Raw genomic sequence first — 19,915 nt, 5'->3', positions numbered from 1 at the left:
TGTCGTAGGTGCTAGAAGTGAAAGTAAAAAAAAGCAACTGTCATTTAATAAGTAGCACAGGGGTGGCAACATGTTTGCCATCATAAGACTTCTAGTTGAGTTGTTGATTGTAGGCCTACTGGTTTACGATATAATCATGTCTGAAGGGGCATTCATTACGTTCAAATTCAGTAATTAACATCTGGAATGAAATTCAACTATGAAATATCAAACAGTAAAGAACACACTGCTGCAAGCAACTCTTTCAGTTCATCAGTTAGGAAAGAAAAGAAAAACATAACAAGAGCTCGAGAGTATATAGTGCAGCTTAAAAGGGTACTCCAGTCATTTTAGCATTGCACTTCCATTAAGTTGAGGGACTCACAAGACACAGATGATTTTAAAAATAACTATTTAAATTTAAATATGGTTTTCTCGAATGCTACTGCAGTTCACTGAGAATACCTAATTTAAATGAGCATTTTCCTACTTAATCCAAACAAACAGCTTTATCTCAAAAACACAGAGATAAAACACCAGATAAAAGTCACTGCACTGAAACTCTTGTAAATAGCTATTTCCTATAACTTCATAATTTATCATATCTTCCTCACACACACAAAACACCTTTTTCTTTGAAAGAAACCAGTAATGTGAGACTATATATACATGAGGAAAAAAATGCTGATTTTATATGTGGAAAAGTCATGGCGCCCCGGTCAGTCCTCCCCACCGATTCTTCGTCGCACCGCCCCCCAGAAAACAGCGCAGTGTAGGTCCCACTGTTTACCGGAGATGATTTATGCGATGTGATTCTGAGCAAAAAAACTCTAACTTGCATTGTCTTTGGCGCTTACAAGTGGAAACCGAGTGGAAATCCGCGAAAAAAAAAGTCCACTATAGACTACAGACTACATATCCTGCTTCGCCCTTCACCTCACCCCACATAACAAATCCCAATTTAACCCCTGGATCCACTTCCCACAATGACCCTAATAATCTTAGACCCTCCCTGACTTCTTAATACCCATTTTTTTCAAACGCCACAACTCCAGGCTTTGTTCAAAACATTACACATACACAGTTTTTGACCACTAGAAGCGCCATGGAGCAAGGATCTAACTCGTGGGTCCCCATTTTGTTTATATTGGGCATCTGCATCCTGCCATTGGTTTCCAATATTTTGCTGAATGGCAGGTGGTGACAGTGTGCCATACGAAGACAAGTGGACATGGAGGGAAACAATTTAAAATGAAGTAACAATGGGCTTTGCAAATGTTTTATGCATAAGGAAATGTGTTCAACACATTCGTCAGGCCTCAAGGGTACACACAATGGTCACATTTTCCCTGAGAAACAGTAAATCTGAACATATCCTTTAAAAGAGAGTGTAATGAATGATGAGCTTTCAGTAGTGTGGTGATCAAAAAACACTTTTCTATTCACAAGACTTACAAATCACTTTAAGTTAAACTGCTTCTAAATGCTTTTTATCCTTCTTATTCACAAGACACAGTTATAGCCAGGCCAATATGCAAAGTATGCAAGACACAATCTTGAATCCATGAAATACTGTCGGAGATACAGGGCAAAAATATTCTAGTCAATGTTTAAACTAAACTGCACATTAGGTATCAAGGATGGTATGTGTGTATATATATAGAGAGAAATACTTTAGGCATTTGTAATGTTTACCCAGGTAACAAGCTCACCAAACAATGAAAAAGTTTGCACAAAACAACAAACTCAAAAAAAAACCCAACAACCCAAAAAACAAAAACAATGTTACCAAAGATAAATGAAGTTAACTAGTTAACTTAGGTTCGGGAGCAGGGCCCGCCTCAACCACACCTCTAATAACCTGTCAAGCCTACTTACACCTGGCAAACCATCCAGCACTGTTTGTCTCAGATTTCTCGACCCACCCTCCCTTTCCTGTTCCCTCTCATCCCTTGCCATTCAATCTGATGCACACTTCTCTCACGTCTCATTCGAGGTACCATCTGGGGGTCTGTAATCAGTTCGGGTGGAAACACACCGAGACGGAACCCCCACACTGAGTCTCCCTCCGCCCCGGTCTTCACTACGACCTCCCAGACCAGCCTAACAGATGACATCCTTCTTGTAAAACCTGTAAATGACATATTGTTGTGGTGTGGCCCTTGCTAGTGAACAGCATATTAAAGCAAACTAAACTAAAACTAACTAAAAAATAAATGAATGAAATGTGTACCATAAATTAAAACTGTAAAATCTATAGTGCACACTATATAAAACACACAGCACATAAGATTAAAGTAAAATAAGTTCAGAGTTTTCACTGTTTTTGCAATAACATTTTGATTTTGGCTGATTTTGGACAGACGCATTTCTTCAACGATATACACATATTGGAGTGTAAACTTTGTGACTTTTTTCTCATAAATTTACCACTTTAATCTTGAAAATTTCTTGGAAAACTACAATAGCTCTAATACGTCGTCGTAGGTTTCAAGTTTCAATAGTGCAGTGAAAGATCGCTCTGCTGCATGGAACAACAAAAACTTTACTGTATTCATTCAAGTTCCCCAAATGATGTATCCTACTAACTTTAGATGTTGATACTGTTGATTCAGAGTGAATTGTCTTGACAATTAGACTGATTGCAAATTTAATGAAACGTGTTCACCCTGAGTAAACACTAATTTTTAGCCACACTAGCACCATGGCTTTAGTGATTGCAATGTTGGCCAATCAAACACTTTGTGTTTCCTGGTAATTATCAAATGTTAGCATGCTAACTAGCTAAAGTAAGATGGCGAACATTACCTCCTAAAGAGCATATTAACATTGTGATTGTGAGCATGTTAGAGTACTGACATTAGCATTAAGATAATGCTAATTATCTTATGCTAGCATGGCTGTTGAACCTTAGCTTTAACACACAGGTTTTTCTGTACCGAGCCAAGAATGAGCCATGGTCTAAACATACACATGGACCTGAATGTTTCTTTCTTTCTCAGCAAAGCTGTTAACATACAGGAACAAGACAGACAGACAGATGCAGTAACTTTTTACATTAGAGAATAAACTCTTTCTGCAGTGTTTATAACACAGGACCTTCAATGAACTTGAACATGTCATAAAATTACATTTTTGCTGACTTTGAGTTCAGTCTGTCCTCAGTATGTTTACCCATAACTGAAGAGCTCAAAATACAACAGGTGAGAAACGCTGATGTCGGAAAGATAAATACCTGCTCCACACACACTTCAGTCTTTTTTTGTGTGTGGCATTTTTGGCATTTCTGCCTCAATACGATAGCACGCCGTAGATAGTAGCAGTAGAATATTCCAACTAATGCTTTGTAATTCAGAAGTTCAGCAGCTCACAGCACTGACTGTGTGCGTTCAATGTGATCGTTCGTTAAATGTTGGACAAACATGAAATGTTAAATGAATAAAACCAGTTCGGGGCTTAGCAAAGTAACATATGTTCTGTTCTGTTACTCAACAGTGACATTTTTCTTACGTACTTGGTATGGTATCAGTACATTATTATAAAGGCTCATGCGTGTCCTCTCTGGAGACTGTTGTTGTGAAAATAGAACTATATTATTGTGACAGTTGGAGCTGTGCCTGATAAAGCAGGCACAGGGGACTGTTAAAAGCCACATCCTACACAAATAACGGTTGGCAATACCAGTGAAAGTCAGTTAACCACACTTCCATCTCCCACAAATATTTGCTGCCATTTTTGCTTGAAAGCTCCACTTCCAGTTGGCAATCTATTATTGTTAATGCTATTGGCGTTAGACATTTTAAAAAATGGTAAATGGCTGCATTTATATGGCGCTTTTATCCAAAGCACTTTGCTATCTGCCTCCATTCACCCATTTACACACACACACACACACACACACACACACACACACACACACACACATACCGATGGCAGTGAGCTACCATGCAAGGTGCTGACCTGACCATCCAGAGCAATTTGGGGTTCAGCGTCATGCCCAAGGATACTTCGACATGTGGACAGGAGGAACTGGGGATCAAACCAACAACTCTGTGATTAGCCACCCACATTAGCAAAGGAATGACATTTAGCCTCGACTAGAGCAAATCAGAAACTGATATGAATGGATATTCAGCAACGGGGCGGCTGCATCTGTTCAGCTAAGGAATCAGGAATCCCACATGTTAGGAGTACAGCCTGTAAATCACCCGCAGTCCAATGCTGCTCCATCTTGTTGTTTCCACAGCTGTCAAAGAGATCCCTAAGGCAGACAATTCAAAACATTTTATTAAAAACAGCCCTTAATTTCAAACAAATCTGTATCTGCAAATCAAGTATCTGCAGATTTTTGAAAGAGCATTTAAAAAAAGACACTAAACTGAAAAAAAAGACCCAGCTGTGATTCTGTAAACGAACACTGTTAGAAAAAAGGAACACAAATTTGTTAGCTGTCTAGTTGTTTCTAGAAAAGCAGATATGATGAAATATGTTTAAAATATGTCTACTACTACATAAATAAAGTACCCCTGCAAAATACAGCACACCTCTGATAACTTTATATTAAGTCATTAATGCAAAACGATTTGAGGCACACAGATTTAACTTTGAGGGAATTAAAAAAAGAGCCACAACGCACTGTAACAAATTAAATATTATACGTTACCTCTACCTCTGGCTGTAGTCTCCCTACTGCGTCGCCGTCTTCTACTTCCTGAACATTGTCAGGTGCGCTCACCAATAGCCTGGATAATGGACCACCAATTAATATACAATTACATGGTATATACAGTATATGCTAGCAGTAGTACATTCCACTTAAGTGTATGCCGTACTACTGTACATGGTACCTTAGAAGTTTCCCGGATTTATACAAGTACCACACGGAAGCGCCAACGGCTAGAAAGGACAGCAAAAGACCAAATAAGGTCCAACAAGCAGTGCAGGCTCCTGTAGGGAGACGGGACACAAGAAATGAAAATACAGTAACAAGAAATGCTGATGTACACTGCCAGTTTAAGTACATCTAGCTAAATCTAATGTAGTCTAATACAACAGCCCTGCAATGAATCCCACCTTAAAGCTCATCCTGTTCAGACAGCTGCCGGTCAGTCAGTCATTATTCAGCCAGGCTCTTAAAGGATCATTCGAATGTATTCTTCATGCTTATAGATATTTTACTTTCCATTCACAAGTTAATGTGTAATAATTAACATATATCAAGCATACAAATTATGATATAAATGACTTGTAATAGCTTATAAATCATACATATAACATAATAACACTTTACTTATAAAAGGGTAATAATAATAATAATAATAATAATTTAAGTTAATTGATTTAGAAGGAATTAGAAAGATTATTTACAGGTATTTTCAGTTCATATGTGCAATAATGTAATAAGTTAATCATTTAAAATGTTTGTGGATTATTTCAAGTGGATAAAAATGTCATTTATGTGATATTTGTAATGTTTGAAAGTGGGTAACTGTTTGGTGCTTTCAAGTAAATTGATGCTCCCCGGAGGGGGGAGGGGTGGGGTAACCTGAGGGCAGTGAGTCAGGCAGGCAAAGAGTGGAGCCACACGGTTTTTTGACCTCTCTCTCTCCCTCTTTTCCTCTCCTTAATGATTTCTACTTGGAGTGTGTGTGAGCCGAAGTAAACTGTTGAACTTTATGGAGTGGTCCTGTGGATTTTTTCGATGTGGATTAAGACGAGGGGGATCGATAGAACGTCAAGCTAAGGCTTCATTCTTGCCTTTTCTTTCTTCAATCTATTCGGTAAAATGTTGTGCTAACATGCACAGGTGTTTACTGTATTTCATGTTTTATCTGTTTCATGGCATGAGTCCATGGGTGGAACTCTCTTTTCTTTATTTTTTTTAATTAAGAGACAACAGAATCAAACAACATCCACAACAGACTCAAATCCAAAAACACAATTGCAAAACAATCCCACAGCCAAATGAAACCAGACCTCACCTGAAGCCATATACGCATAGAGGTAACCACGTTTGCTTCCATACTGGTTAGATGCTTCACACTGGTAGAGGCCACTCAGGTCAGAGGTCATGCTCAAAAACTGTAGCGTTGCACCTTCAACTCTGACAGCAGACTGAGGCCACGACTGGTCAGATCTGAAACAGACATGCAAGGCTCAGTGTGAAATGTACGGCTAAATAAAGAAAATTATTGCAACAACTGTTGAGAGTTGTGCCGAAAGTCGAATACATTTTAATTATTAATTCTTAATGTGCGTTCTTAAAGCAACCAACACAAGAATCCTCCAACACAAAGATTTTTTTGTTTTGTCTGCACTTAAATTTACAGTCAAGAAAACTTCACCAGCAGAGGAACCCCATTTATTCCCAAATTTTTCCCAGACACAAAAATATCCAAATCATGTGTCATTAATAGCCCTTTGAAACAATCAATCATAATTTTTAGAAATTTTCATGGAAAAGTGTGCGAAAAAGTGTGTTTTATGATCGGTCACAATTGTGACCGGTGGGATAATGTGTTGTATCAACCATTGGACAGACTGAATATAGGCCTATTTGACCTATGCAGTTTGTGTGTGTGTGTGTGTGTGTGTGTTTGTGTGTGTGTGTGTGTGTGTGTGTGTGTGTAAAGTTAAAATCCTTATAAGGCTAGTTATTACCACTTTTAAAAGTCCCAGCATTGCCTCTAAATGCTCTCTCATTGTAGTGAGAATATTTTACACATCAAAAATCCTTATACTATCGGCTACCAATATGAATACTGGGAGCACCGTTATGAATATAGATGTTAAGACAAAAACAACAACAATCATCAATGTATTTCAACATTGTAACTTTAGTGCAACTTACTTTAGTGCAAAATACATTTGAAAACATTCATTTTTAGTACAAAATTCATTTTAACACATTCATTTGAACACATTCATTTTTAGTGCAGTATACATTGAACACACTGAACATGAGGTAAACATTTAGGATAGAGGTAGCCGGCTGAACATGCTTTCAAGTATAGGCCTACAACAACAACAAACAAACAACAAAATAAAATAGATAAAATACATTTAGGACATTGTGATGGTCTTTTTTCAGCTTTTCTTCCTAGACTCCAATGTACTGTTTGTTTGTAACTGTATGCGTCCACGTGTGTGTGTGTGTGTGTGTGTGTGTGTGTGTACTTGTGTGTGTGTGCATGTGAACTGTATGTAAGACTGCATGTGTCCATTGTATAGCTTCTCCTGTCTATTGACTTTCCTGTTTTCCTTTTCTTCTTTCAACCCTTTTTCATTCACTCATCTACACTCCATGGTACATCTTGAAGCACTCAATGTGCAGTGGTACTTTGCATTTCCCACATGCATGGGTAGTGCGTTTGTCACAACGGCGGCATCTCTGGAACCGGTGCATCGTGTTGATTGGCCAGTGGGAAGCTTTGTCATACCTTGCCTGATCTTCAACAGTAGCACTCAGTAGAGATCTCCTTCCATGGCTCAGTGGTTTCGTTCCAAACTTTTGCAGAAGAGACTGTGAGACTATCCGTGAAAAGGTCCCTCCGATAACATCTCTGTAAAAGAGATGGCCATTTACAAGAGCACTGTTGAGAGACCATTCGAAGATGGGCCACCACCACTTCTTAGACCTGATTGAGATATGGTATCGTGAAACCTGTAGGTCGTGAAGGTCTACACCACCCATGTGCTCATTGTATTGACTGATGCTTTTTGGTTGTTGGATGTTGTCAAAGGCACGTCGATGCCTGTTCCATCTCTTGACAGAGGTCTCAGTGTATTTTTCCTCCATGTTTGTTGCCACTGTGACAATGTTATTGTCTTTCCAACGGACCAACAGCTTCTCTCCTTGGCACAGAACCTCAGAGGTTCCCCGGGGTAACTTCATGAAGGCATTCAATGGTGTGAATGGGACATCAAACAGGCGATTCTGCCTCATGGTTCCAGAGCTCCCATATCCTCTTTTTGTCATCTCATCCATGAGTGAAAGAGTGGTAAAGAGGTTGTCATGGATGAACTTGCAACCTTGAGGCACCTGAGCTTGCTCTGCCAGACCGATGATAACACTGGGTCCCTGACCCAACCCTGTGTCTAGGAGGAGGGTGTGCGATCCACAATATGGCTCCATGTGGTACATGTATCCACTGGATGAGGCGAGGCTCCATACCTTGTAACCAAAGCGAATTGGTTTGCCTTTGATGAATTGTTTACATCCATGTCGGCCGTAGTATGGGATCATGCTCTCATCCACTGAAAGCCATTCCTGAAATGGCATGACTTTGTATGACTGGTTGAGCTCAGAGAAGATGGGTCCAACCTTAAAAAATGGGTCATCAGTGATTTTTGTGTTGTCAACCACATGAACTGAGGCCATTATTTCATCGAATTGGTTTCTCCGCATTGCATCTGAAATGGTCTCATTGTGTACATCGTTGTCAACTGACTGTATCCACTTGTGATTAGGATCCCATAGAAGGTGAGGAGCTCATCCATACTCAGATTCAGTTGCTTTCCCTTGGTCTGGGTGGAGTAGAGGTTGGACATTTCAACTGTGATCTCTCTCAGGGTGGGTGGATACATCAGTAAGAAAATATCTATTGGGTTGGGGCAGCTTTATTTTACACATTCTGCAGCATTTGGTTTGTATACTGTGTGTTCTGGAATAACAGCAGTGGAAGGCCTCTTGGATCGCTTGAACACTATCTTTATTTTTGACCACTTGCAGCTTTGCCCCTGGCTCTTCTGGCTGACCTGGCTGAACCCTCTCGCGTTTAGAGGCCCTTGAGTCTTCTGGCTGGCCCCTATGGAGGCTAGAGGCCCTTGGGGCTTCTGGCTGGCCCCTCTGGCGCTTAGAGGCCCTCGAGTCTTCTGGCTGGCCTTCATTGTTATGGTGGGAGGGGGTTGTGGAGGGGAAGGGGGCGTGGTGAAGGGGAGGCCATCGTTCCAATCATGCTCTGTTTGCATAACTTCGGCATATGCATTCAACAGCCTTGCTGGCAAATGGCCTGTTTCCCCCTCGTAGTCCATGTCAGACCCATCACTGTCACAATCACTGAGCACAGCATCTTTTTCATTTTGAGGGATGATTGCAATGTTGCATGCCTTGTCTGGGAACTCATCTTGATCCAACAAATCCAGAACTTGACTCAAAGTACATCTAAAAGAATACACAGGAGAAAGTTTGGTAGTTAGCTAGCTAGTCTTCCGTGTGTGTGTGTGTGTGTGTGTGTGTGTGTGTGTGTCTGTGTGTGTCTGTGTGTGTAAAGTTAGATAGAAAGGTAGGTAGCAACAGAAAGTTAGGTAACAGTTAGCCTATGTGTATTAGCATGTAGATACAATGGGTTATCCCACCGGTCACTATTGTTGCCGGTGACATGTTTGTGAGTTCTATGACCACATTGAACAAAGTTGAGTAATTGCAAATGCACACATCAATACTAGACACCTTAAACATGATATGTACCAAAAATTTATGTCCTATCTTTATGTTAACATACTTTACTAACCTTTTCTTTGGGAGCTTTGTGGCTGCCATCCTCTTCTCTTGGCGCAAACAGGAAGTAAACAGCTCTGGTCATGTGACAATTTACAGTAAACATGTGACACTGCACATATTTCATTGAGACCCTTTCTTATTTCAATATTTGCTGGAAATGCATTGATAGATCATTCGGTAACATTTTTATAGCCTTAGAAATGAAACATTTTTTTACGGTCACTATTGTGACCGGTGGGATTAAATCAGTTAAAGGGAATGTTATCAATATTTTTATATCAACATTGGATCAAATCTGCTATGGGTAATGTGACCTTCAAGCCTGCAGTTCCCTTCATCTCTAAAGGAGCGTTTTTCTGCTCATTGTTTTGGTTTTCCGGGTTGTAATTTTACTTTTAAGTACTTATGGTAATTTACATTTCTACTCCACTACAAATATTCAGGAGCAAATATTATACTTTTTTCTCCACTATATTTACTTGACAGCTGGAGTCACAGGTTAATTTGTAAATAAGGATTTTACGTACAATACAGATGATGATCTTACAAAATATAATGCATTTTTAGATTAAACTACCCGGCAGAACATAAAATATCCACTTCGACCAGCTACAACAGTATAATACTACTTGCACAGCTTTATTTTAATTTGATCTGTTTTAATTAGTCTTATAATTATTAGTATTAGTCTTTTCTGTTCTGGCCCATGGAGCTCCAGCTGACTACACAATCCTCCGGGTTTCCAGCCAACCAACACAATGCTGCAAGGCAAGTATTGACCGACACTCCATGTACTTTGCATAAAAAGCTATTTTCAGGCAAGTATTATCATTGGTTATTTGGTTATTGGTTATTTATCATTGTTAAGCGACTAGTTCTTATTTTTCCTCCCAAGTCACAATTTCACAGCTACACATATTTGCTTCTTTTGTTAAAGTTAAGTGTGTCTAATAATGTTGGCTTTAGTCTTTCTTGTTCCATTGTTTAGTTTAGTTAGTTTTACATAAAAATAAATGTGTATAAAATATATTGGATTTGTTCTGTGTGATATATATGGGATATATGCTACCCTGCTCTACATTAAGACTAATAGTGACATACACTTATTCCAATAATTTATCTAGCTTGCCACCGAGAGGGCTTTTCCCATGACTATCGTACAAACTCCACTCCAAGAATAATTATTTAGAGTGGTGAGTGTTCTCCTATAACTCTCATATTCCTCAACAAATCATACCACTGAGATAATATTTAGAAACATCACTGCTGCTGAAACAGGAAGCTTACAGAATTATCAGATGTGTCAAAATGTCCAAAAATAAAGAGGGTTGCAGTCCATGCTTCCTATTTTGGTTTTATGTACATTATTGCTGTTAGCAACACCCACATTATAAATGGTGCGTGTCTGAATCCACTGAGGCCTGCACTATTGTCTCAATTAGACTGGGTTTAAAACCACAGGGCTAAAACGTCTGATGAAGCCATTACTTATAAATCACTGGCAACATTTTATTTGTACACTGGAATTGAAAATGGAGCATACCTTTTGTCTTGCAAATGTTCAAGCTAATACATGATTGGCCAAGCATCTGTGCACCCAGCAACTGTGCCATTCTTTCCATAGCAGTTGTAAGCTTCACAGTTGCTAGCTAAGCTGTTTTTGCATATGTGCATACAACAGGATCATCTGCATTTGCAATTCAAACCCATGACACTGTTAAGTAACTTTGTTCCTCAAGCCTTTATAAATCAACATACCTGTGTCTCTTCTGAATTCAATTTCTTTCCTTAATGCTGAATCGTTACAGATCGAACGCTTACAGAGTTTTAGACATTTTCCTGATGTTCAGGGCATTTCAGCATGGACCAAGATATTTTACAAAAACAGCCTGAAAATAGCATACATTTTCTGCGAACACCAGCCAGCTAACGTTAAAATCTAGACTTCTTCAGGCTGGCGTCCTGTTCGCTAATGTGCCAAGTTATCACACTGATCTTTGAATTAATATTGTGTTCTGAAGTAAATCTTTCAAATTTCACTTTTAATGCCATTGAAGCAGTTTTTTGTGTTATTTGTGTTATATTGACTTATATCACTGAAGCCATAATTACAGATTCTCTCTCTCAGAGCTGTTCATCAGAGTAACACTAGAGCACGTAGAAATGGTGGTTCATTGCAACTACAACTATAATCTAAAATTAAATTTCAGAACATACAGTTCAAAGCATTCAAATTCATTTGGCTAAGGCATTGTACAAAGCTTGTGAAAACGACAACTCAAACAATGCTTCAAGGTAAATTAACTAAGGTAAATAAAATTAATATTGTGTTTCCACTGAAACTGGTTCATTCAAACATCTGTACCTGCTCCAGGTAAAGTCTGCGTTTGGGTTGGCTTCAGTCACACATTCAAACGAGCCTTTGGATATTTCAGTAATGTTCACTTCTGTGGGTGAAACTGCAAGAAACAGGGAGAGAGAATGCGTTATTGCTGAGAAAATACTAATTACAGTATATCAGAATAATATTGAACACCCATGTTTGGATCCCATCTGTACTGATACAGGGTTATCTCACTTTCAAACACACCTGATTTAAGGACTTTTTAATTAGTTTCAAGGTCATTTTAGATTATATAACTTGAAAAACAGTTTTTTAAGTTGGATCTAGACACTGGTCAGTATTAGACATTAGACTGAGGTCCTTAAACATTACAGCTGGCAAGAGCTGAAGTCTGCATGTTTACAATGAATTGCCTGCGTTTGCCGTTTTCAGATTTAGTGCAGAGAAACAGCAGCCTCTGACATAGCAGGTAAATCAAGGTCGAGGTTAAACATCACACAGAAAGGTTAGAAGAGCTGACAACAGATAGTTGAAACTGTATCCAGGAGTCTTTCATGGCGGGCCTGCAGACAATGGTGTCATTGACTCGGCTTTATAAAAGTCTCACAGAAGGCTTGGGTAAAACAAGTGATCATTGTTCCATGTGATATGTGTTGGTGGGAGAACAAGACCAGTTGTCCCTGTAGACCGAGCGTTTTGTTATCCTCTCATTCTTTATCACTGCCTTTATGTTTGCTACGTCATTGTCTCATATGACTATCGTTATTCTGGCGCTTATGTAACAAAACCATTTAAACTCAGAGGTCCACTTCTTAGCTTTCAGAGAAAAGAATAGCTATAAAGTATTACTTTGACCCTTGAAGATGTGACCGGTTACTTGTTATCACATTGCAGTGGGAAAATACAACACATTCCTTTCCCACCCTGAAGAGTTCATTTATGGTCACAGGCATTTGCTGTAGTGCAGCACACAGCACACAGCACTATAGTAGGACTATAGCCTTCTTCTACTTATTCTCAGCTGCGTGTTATCAGCTGTCTGTAATTACCTTTTGTTGTGGATTTGTTTCCTACAAGATAATGATTGTCAAAGAGACTGACATATGTCTTACAAGTGTCCACATTCCTTGCTGTACATGCTGTATAAAAGCAGACCACTCTGAGACGCAGTACGGTCAGCCGGGCAGGAGCGACTGAGTTGCTGTCTGGGCCGTCCGTCTGCAGACGCGAATAAAACCACAAGAACTACTCCCTTGTTGCCAGTCTTCTGTTTTCCTAAAATTCCCATGACACACATGACTTAAGTTCTGCAATAAGGTTGTGTTATGACGCCTTCCCGCAGCTAAATTAAGCATGCATCATGTGATGCAATTGAAAGCTCCAAAAGCTAATAAGTGGACCTCTGAGCTTAATTTGTTACTTTCAGTATATTGTTCCCAAAGATCAAGAGAAAACGTCCATGCTCCCATTAGTGCTGTTGTCTTCAGGTGTTTTCACACTTGAGCGTGTTGAAGAAGTGTCGTGGGAATTTCAAGAAAACAGAAGACTGGCAACAAGGGAGTTGTTCTTGTGGTTTTATTCGCGTCTGCAGACGGACGGCCCAGACAGCAACTCAGTCGCTCCTGCCCGGCTGACCGTACTGCGTCTCAGCGTGGTCTGCTTTCATACAGCATGTACAGCAAGGAATGTGAACACTCGTAAGTCATGTTTCACTCTCTTTGACAATTATTACCTTGTAGGAAACAAAGCCACAATAAAAGGTAATTCCAGACAACTGATAACACTCAGGTAAGAAAACATAAAGATAGCTATAGTCCTTCGACGAGGATCAAAGGGCACAAAGACAAATGTCTGTGAACATAAATGAACTCTTCAGGGTAGAAAAGAAATGTGTTGTATTTTCCCAGGACAGGAATCTGGGTGTGAACCGAAGAAATTATCTCAATGCAACTCCAATCAGTGGTGTTGGGTTTACTTCTGAGCTCTGGTATATGCAGTCAGTTAATCAGAATTGGAATCAGAAATACTGAATAATGGTTTATCAACATTTATATAATTAAAGAAATACTAGATTTCTCAATTTTTACAAAAGATTGCACATTTCACAATGTGTTGTACTGTAGATGGTACTGTGCAAGCATGAATGTACATTATGAAACTAATCCACATCAAAGATTCTCCTTGAGCCTGCAGTAATGAACTTTTCTTCAAAGACTGAAGAAAAACATCTAAGTCTGGACTAAGTCTGAAATACCACAAGCCACACAAAAGCCAAAAATGCCAGGGCCAACGCCCTGAGGAAAAGTCTGCTACTGTATGGCTGTGCTATATGTGCTGTGTGGTTAGTTGGCTCACAAGCTAGAAAGCAAGAGCTCTAGCTAGCTGATAATACTGACCACAGCAATGACCTGAGAAAGCATTTTGTTCTGTCACTGTCTGGCATGAACTTTGTCTTTGTACTAGTTGTTGCACTCATCTTTATTTTTCTTTCCCTCTCACAGCCTGCTTGTGGAAACATGTGGAAACATGAAGCAACAGTAATGTCAAGTAACCCAATCAGGAGACAAGGGGAGAGGGCATGGGCATGACCCCCCCCTCCCAACTGTACACTTGGTTGCGCCTATGCACTCTGTCAGATGGAGGCAGCATTCATTGTTTCAGGTGTAGTGGCGTGTAGACAGAAAACAACTGATAAGATGTGGGATCGAGGTGATGAGCAACATTTACCATTAGTGCTAAAGTCTCAATAAAGTATTTCTGATTTCCAAGTCTAATTCTGTCTTAATAACATATTATGTGTTTTTTTTTGTTTTTTTTACATGTATGAATTGCTTTTTATTGATAATGTATGAACGGATTGTAACGTAACTTAAACAATTAGACCTTCCCTGACTTTCTCGGTTGCCTACAACAGCCTGTGGACTGAGATAACTGCAGTCAGCATCGTGTTGCTCGAGCTTCCTGGGCATCGGCCAAAACACTGATGTGACACACACAAGACTTATTTACGATCATATTTAGAATAACATTACTATCTGTAATGTTTCTGTATTGTATTTGGACCATTGGCTCCATGATACTAACTAGCTTGTCATTTGCAAATGGCATCATTAGCTAAAGTTACAAAACAACCAACTGGATGAATTAGCTGATTTTATCAACTCAAAACAGTATTTTGCTACGCTGGCTTGCTTGCAATTCATCCGCGTTAGCAAGCAAACTATGTGGCCTTTGTGCCGGACATTAGCGGACTGCATTTATAAGCTACAATTTGCTAGTGTTTCACAGTGTTGCCGCTGTAGGGGAGCTGAACATGAGGAGAGGCAACACAAGGCACTTTTGGCATACACGTCACATCCTTTGGATTTCTTACATAAAAATCAGTCCACAGGCTGTAATAGGCAATTGAGAAAGTCGGGGAAGGTCTTGTTTTTAAGTGACGTTATGATCCGTTCACACATTGGCAATAAAAAGTGATCAATACATGTAAAAAACTTCACATAGTACCTTTAATGGCCACCGGTGTCATTAAGAACCTTAACCTAGACAAACTAGGTGCCACCTGTACATGAGGTCAGATTACTATAAAGACCACAGCAGCACAAGGTGAAATATGCAGAGAGAGAGATTCAATGCACGTCTTCTAAGATCAAAGTGATACATTTAGTACATCTCTTATGCAACCCTAACCCTAACCCAAGAAGGAAATGTTGTGAAAGAGCAGATTGTACGTTGCTGAGGAGATCAGATCTGTCTATGCTCTGAGGTAAAAAGAGGTTAAACATATCCTTGTACATCCACAGTAATCTGACCATGTCAGTGGACTCACTAAGAGAAGCTGGAGTTAGCGTCCCTCACGCTCATGATGGTCATTCTATGAGGTCTCACCTGCAGAATTTGCATAACTGATGTAGGAAAATAATTGAATACCCACAGTAGACCTGTATGGTGTAGGGCAAGGTTTCTTCTTCCGACAGGGCTGCGCTGCTGACGACACACTGGACGAAATGTTGATTGATGTCTCTGGTAGGTACTCCAAGCAGCGAGCTGACTGTGGTAGTCGTACCGTTGTCATGCTTGGTGGAGTTGGTTATTGCCCTCACTTTTTCGCCCAGAGTGCCAGTGGACCACCTCACCTCTGCAGGAGGCTTGGAACCAGCAGCCGTGCAGGTAACGAGAGAAACCTCCTCATTGCCCAAAGTTATATTATACAGATTATACTTCAGGTTTGTGACCGGAGGCACTAGGAGAGATACAGTACACAAAAACATGTCAACATACAAGCAAGAGGGTAAAAACAAGACACATTTAATACAAAACATTATACCAAGCAATTGCAGAAGTATCTCCGCCTTGTGACTTCCGCTGGGAAACAAAGTGAAGATGCACGTGTAGGTGCCTTCATCGATCAATGTGACCCGGGATAACTGGAGAGATCCATTGTTGTCTTCAGTGCTCCCAATAAATTTAAATCGATCATCAAATCCATTGACAAACTGTGGTCCAGATGTGGGCAAGATGGTATAGAAATTGTCGTTCTGAGGTTTTCCTTTGGTCCTCCTCTGCCATGAAATCTGTGTGAGGGGCTCCGTGGAGTCAGTGAGTTTACAGGGTAAGATAGCGGTCCCTCCTAGCACTACGGTGCTGCTTCCTCCAATCACCTTGAGAGCTGTAAAAGGTGCATAAACCTCATCAGGCTTTCAGATCACAACTCAGAAGGCACAAACACAAGTTATAACACAAACATCTTGCATTCACTTAAATAATGGATTATGAACGCAAAATTTCAACATGTAGACTTAGCCTTCATTGTAAATGGGGGAAATTGATGATGAAGGAGGCGTGGTGGAGCACCACAACACGGATGTAACGTCAATTATTTCATTTTGAAACGGTGACGTTAAATTTAGCCAAACCTTACTGCATGTCTGCCAAGAAAGTACGTTACACACTTACATTGTAATATTATAATTCTTATGTTTTACATTTGTGTGCTACCGCGAGCACCCTTTGTTTCAACTAAATGATACCTGCGCAGTTGTTGTTGTTTTAGCTACGCACCTTCTACAACTGTGGCCAGGATCAACGTTGACACCAGTAAAAGCATCGTGGTGCTCCTGGAGAAACACGGTGTCCATACGTTAGTGTGGATCGATGAAGTTACACAAAGACTGAGCCTCCATCCGTCGTAACTACCACACTGTTGTGACGTTCACGAACGAACCGAATCTATTGACCGGCTCTTTAACACGAACAATGGGAACCGAGTCGCAGTTTTTGTTTTTGCTGTGTTTCACACAGATGCACACACAACTTCTCCACTGAGTGAGACGGAGGAGTGCGAGTGCGGTGCTTCTTCGATATGCTCATATCGCATGACGTCATCTGGGTTGTCCACAGTGAGTCAGAGGCAAGCCGGTCAGTAGACTCGTTAGTGAACGTCACAACTCTAGTGCCTCAGTACGCAGCGGTCTCAAGAAGGGGGAGGACAGATTCATTTCTACAAAGTTTTTTTAGGTGTTGCATGAATAACATAAGTCAAGGTAGCTTTATTTACACACACATTTTAAACAAAGCGTAAATCCAAAATAGTGATCTCACTGTGATTATTTCCCGGATACAATTAGTTACCCCCAGGCTGGCTTCTTAAAAATAAATAGATATAAAAATGAGCCAGTCTTTTGAACGGCTATTTGAAAGTAACGGATCCACAAGATCCGGCTCCCTTCAAAGAGCCGCTATTCTCCAGGCATGGTGAGCCAGCGCAAGAGCACCAGCCGTAACATCACCCACAATGCATTGCAGTTAAGTCGAGTTTTCGACTTTCCAACAAAATTGCCATAAACACAACTTTCCCCCCACACACTTGCTGAATAATTTGGAATAAGATTGTATTTAAAAATAACAAATAAACCGTCATTCTTTGATCGGTGGTTCAATAGGTAATTATAATAATAATAACTCATTAGGTGCATAGGCTATATCAAAAAAAGGGTTTCTTATTTATTCTTTTTGAAGTTTATTGCTCACCATAACATAACTGTGAGCCCAAAATAGTTTGCCACTTTTCTTATTGCAATGCCCCCTGTTTTGGTAATGCTTATAAACAGCCTAACCTTTCCTATTCAATACTTTACCAAAACTTTGTTGATACGAACTGTTCTTTCTGCAATAACCATCTAGAAAACATGACTCACAATATGTTGGCATTGCGTGAATCTAATCATATTCTGGAAAGATTTCTTTGTTCTCAGATTCAAAAACATGAATTTGGAATTTGAATAGGCTACTACAACAAAGCAGGGGCAGAATACCCATCTTACTGTAAAGATCACAAAGTAAACATACGTTCAGTCCTCTGGGTCTAATTTTACATAGACTATACATATGGGTGATAAATTAATGGAAAGAAATCTGAATAAATGAGTGAAGAAATATAACAAATTCAGTTAGTTAATTTAATGAATGTAACTATTTTTTTCTGTTTCTGTTTTGGCTTTTTGTCTACAAAAGGAGAGAGGAAAGGTTTTTTAACCATTGAAGTCAGACATATATTAAACATATATCAGAAAATTAAAAAGCAATATTCTTCATAAACATACTGTATGAATAGAACCGTGCTTCTCTACAAGTTGTGCTTTAACTGAGCCAGTAATTTAAGTTGGTATCCCATCCTTTTGACCCATCCTTCCAGCGACACCAGCTCCTCTCCTCTGCTTATCTATGGAAATGGGGCTTTTCCTTTTAACCAATTAAAGCTTTACGAGTTATCTTCTTGGCTCTAATGTGGCATAACGGTGGCACTGTGGAAAATTGATAACAAACCTTTTGCATCATTTGCTGGCTTGATTTTGAATGTTTCTGATAAACAGAAGGATGAAATGTTCCTTTATCTGTTGAAAAAAATTCTCTTACTTTTTAAGATAAGTAAAATATTTCAACCACCTTTGCATTAGCTGGAAAATGAATTGTCACAAAGCTGAAAACTGTTTTCAGGCTGTTTCTCTGAGCTCATGAAAAGTTGACCTTTTAGAGATGCATGGTTCAAACAAACATATGATGATCTAATAGAATATGATGCATTGCTGTAGATTAAACTACCCAACTGTATTGAAATAAGTGCAACCTTAAACATCTACAGCAGTAAAATGCAACATACACATTAATGCACCAGAACTATTAATCCAAAAACATCCTTTACAATAGTAAAACACTGTCAGTGACATTTGTCTGCAGAATGAGTTCTTTTACTTTTGATACTGTAAGTACTTTTTTATTTCTAACAAACCTTTTGCACCATCTGCTGGCCACTTGGTACACTTACATATATTATATCATAGCACAGTTTAATAATAAGTGCATAGAAAGTCCAGAGCTTAACACACTTTTCTCTGTGACAGTGTAGATGGTGGTGGAGGTGTACTGTACATGTACTGTATGTTGAGTAGGTTTTAAGAATCGTTTATGACATTTGACTTGTCAAAGCAGGAAGTGGAATTAATAACATTAATGATGGCTGCATTCCATATAGCTCATAAATAACTGCTCTTGAGACACAGAATGAAACGTCGTTGTTGGTGTCACTATCATATTTGTACACAAATCAGGGATAAAAAAAATTGTTACCCTACATATTCAAATATTAAATGTGGAAATTGTGATAGCTGCGATAGCACAAACTTTAGTTTATAATTGTGTCTGTGGAGCACTAACAAACACACAAACTACATCAAAATCACAGCTATAAAAATGTGTGACCTTGTCTGAATACTATGGTGGCACCATGTTCAATACCAGCCATCAAAATAAAGCACAGAATCTGATGAGTCACAGAATACAGTTCAACACCTAATTATAAAATATTTTCTCATTATTGTAAGATAGTAAGTTATCATTTTGAGATACAGAAGTCGCAGAAAACACCTACAAAGAAATGTATTCTCTCTAAAAAATTGAAGAAAAAAGAAAACATTTCTAATCCACATTTCCATTACAGCTGGGTAGAGATAGTCGTGCACCAATAAATGAATGGTAAATGGCAAATGATCTCACTTATAAAGCACTTTTCAACCATCACGGTTCCCAAAGCG

The 19,915-nt window shown here is 39.3% G+C and overlaps 1 protein-coding gene across 1 annotated transcript; it reads right to left on the bottom strand.

The window, feature by feature from the left end:
* Positions 1-1,244: 1,244 nt before the first annotated feature.
* Positions 1,245-16,963, bottom strand: LOC139292768 (nectin-1). Its single transcript, XM_070915143.1, is given in 9 exon segments — positions 1,245-4,240; positions 4,643-4,721; positions 4,827-4,926; positions 5,961-6,115; positions 11,847-11,940; positions 15,760-16,068; positions 16,153-16,494; positions 16,887-16,930; positions 16,932-16,963. Coding segments are annotated over 9 exon segments (1,167 nt in total). The 3' UTR covers positions 1,245-4,228.
* Between the last annotated feature and the right edge of the window lie 2,952 nt (positions 16,964-19,915).

The sequence above is a fragment of the Enoplosus armatus genome, chromosome 11, assembly GCF_043641665.1.
Source record: "Enoplosus armatus isolate fEnoArm2 chromosome 11, fEnoArm2.hap1, whole genome shotgun sequence".
Taxonomy (NCBI): domain Eukaryota; kingdom Metazoa; phylum Chordata; class Actinopteri; order Centrarchiformes; family Enoplosidae; genus Enoplosus; species Enoplosus armatus.
The sequence above is the reverse complement of the archived record's forward strand: the minus strand, read 5'-3'. Positions and strand labels throughout refer to the sequence as shown.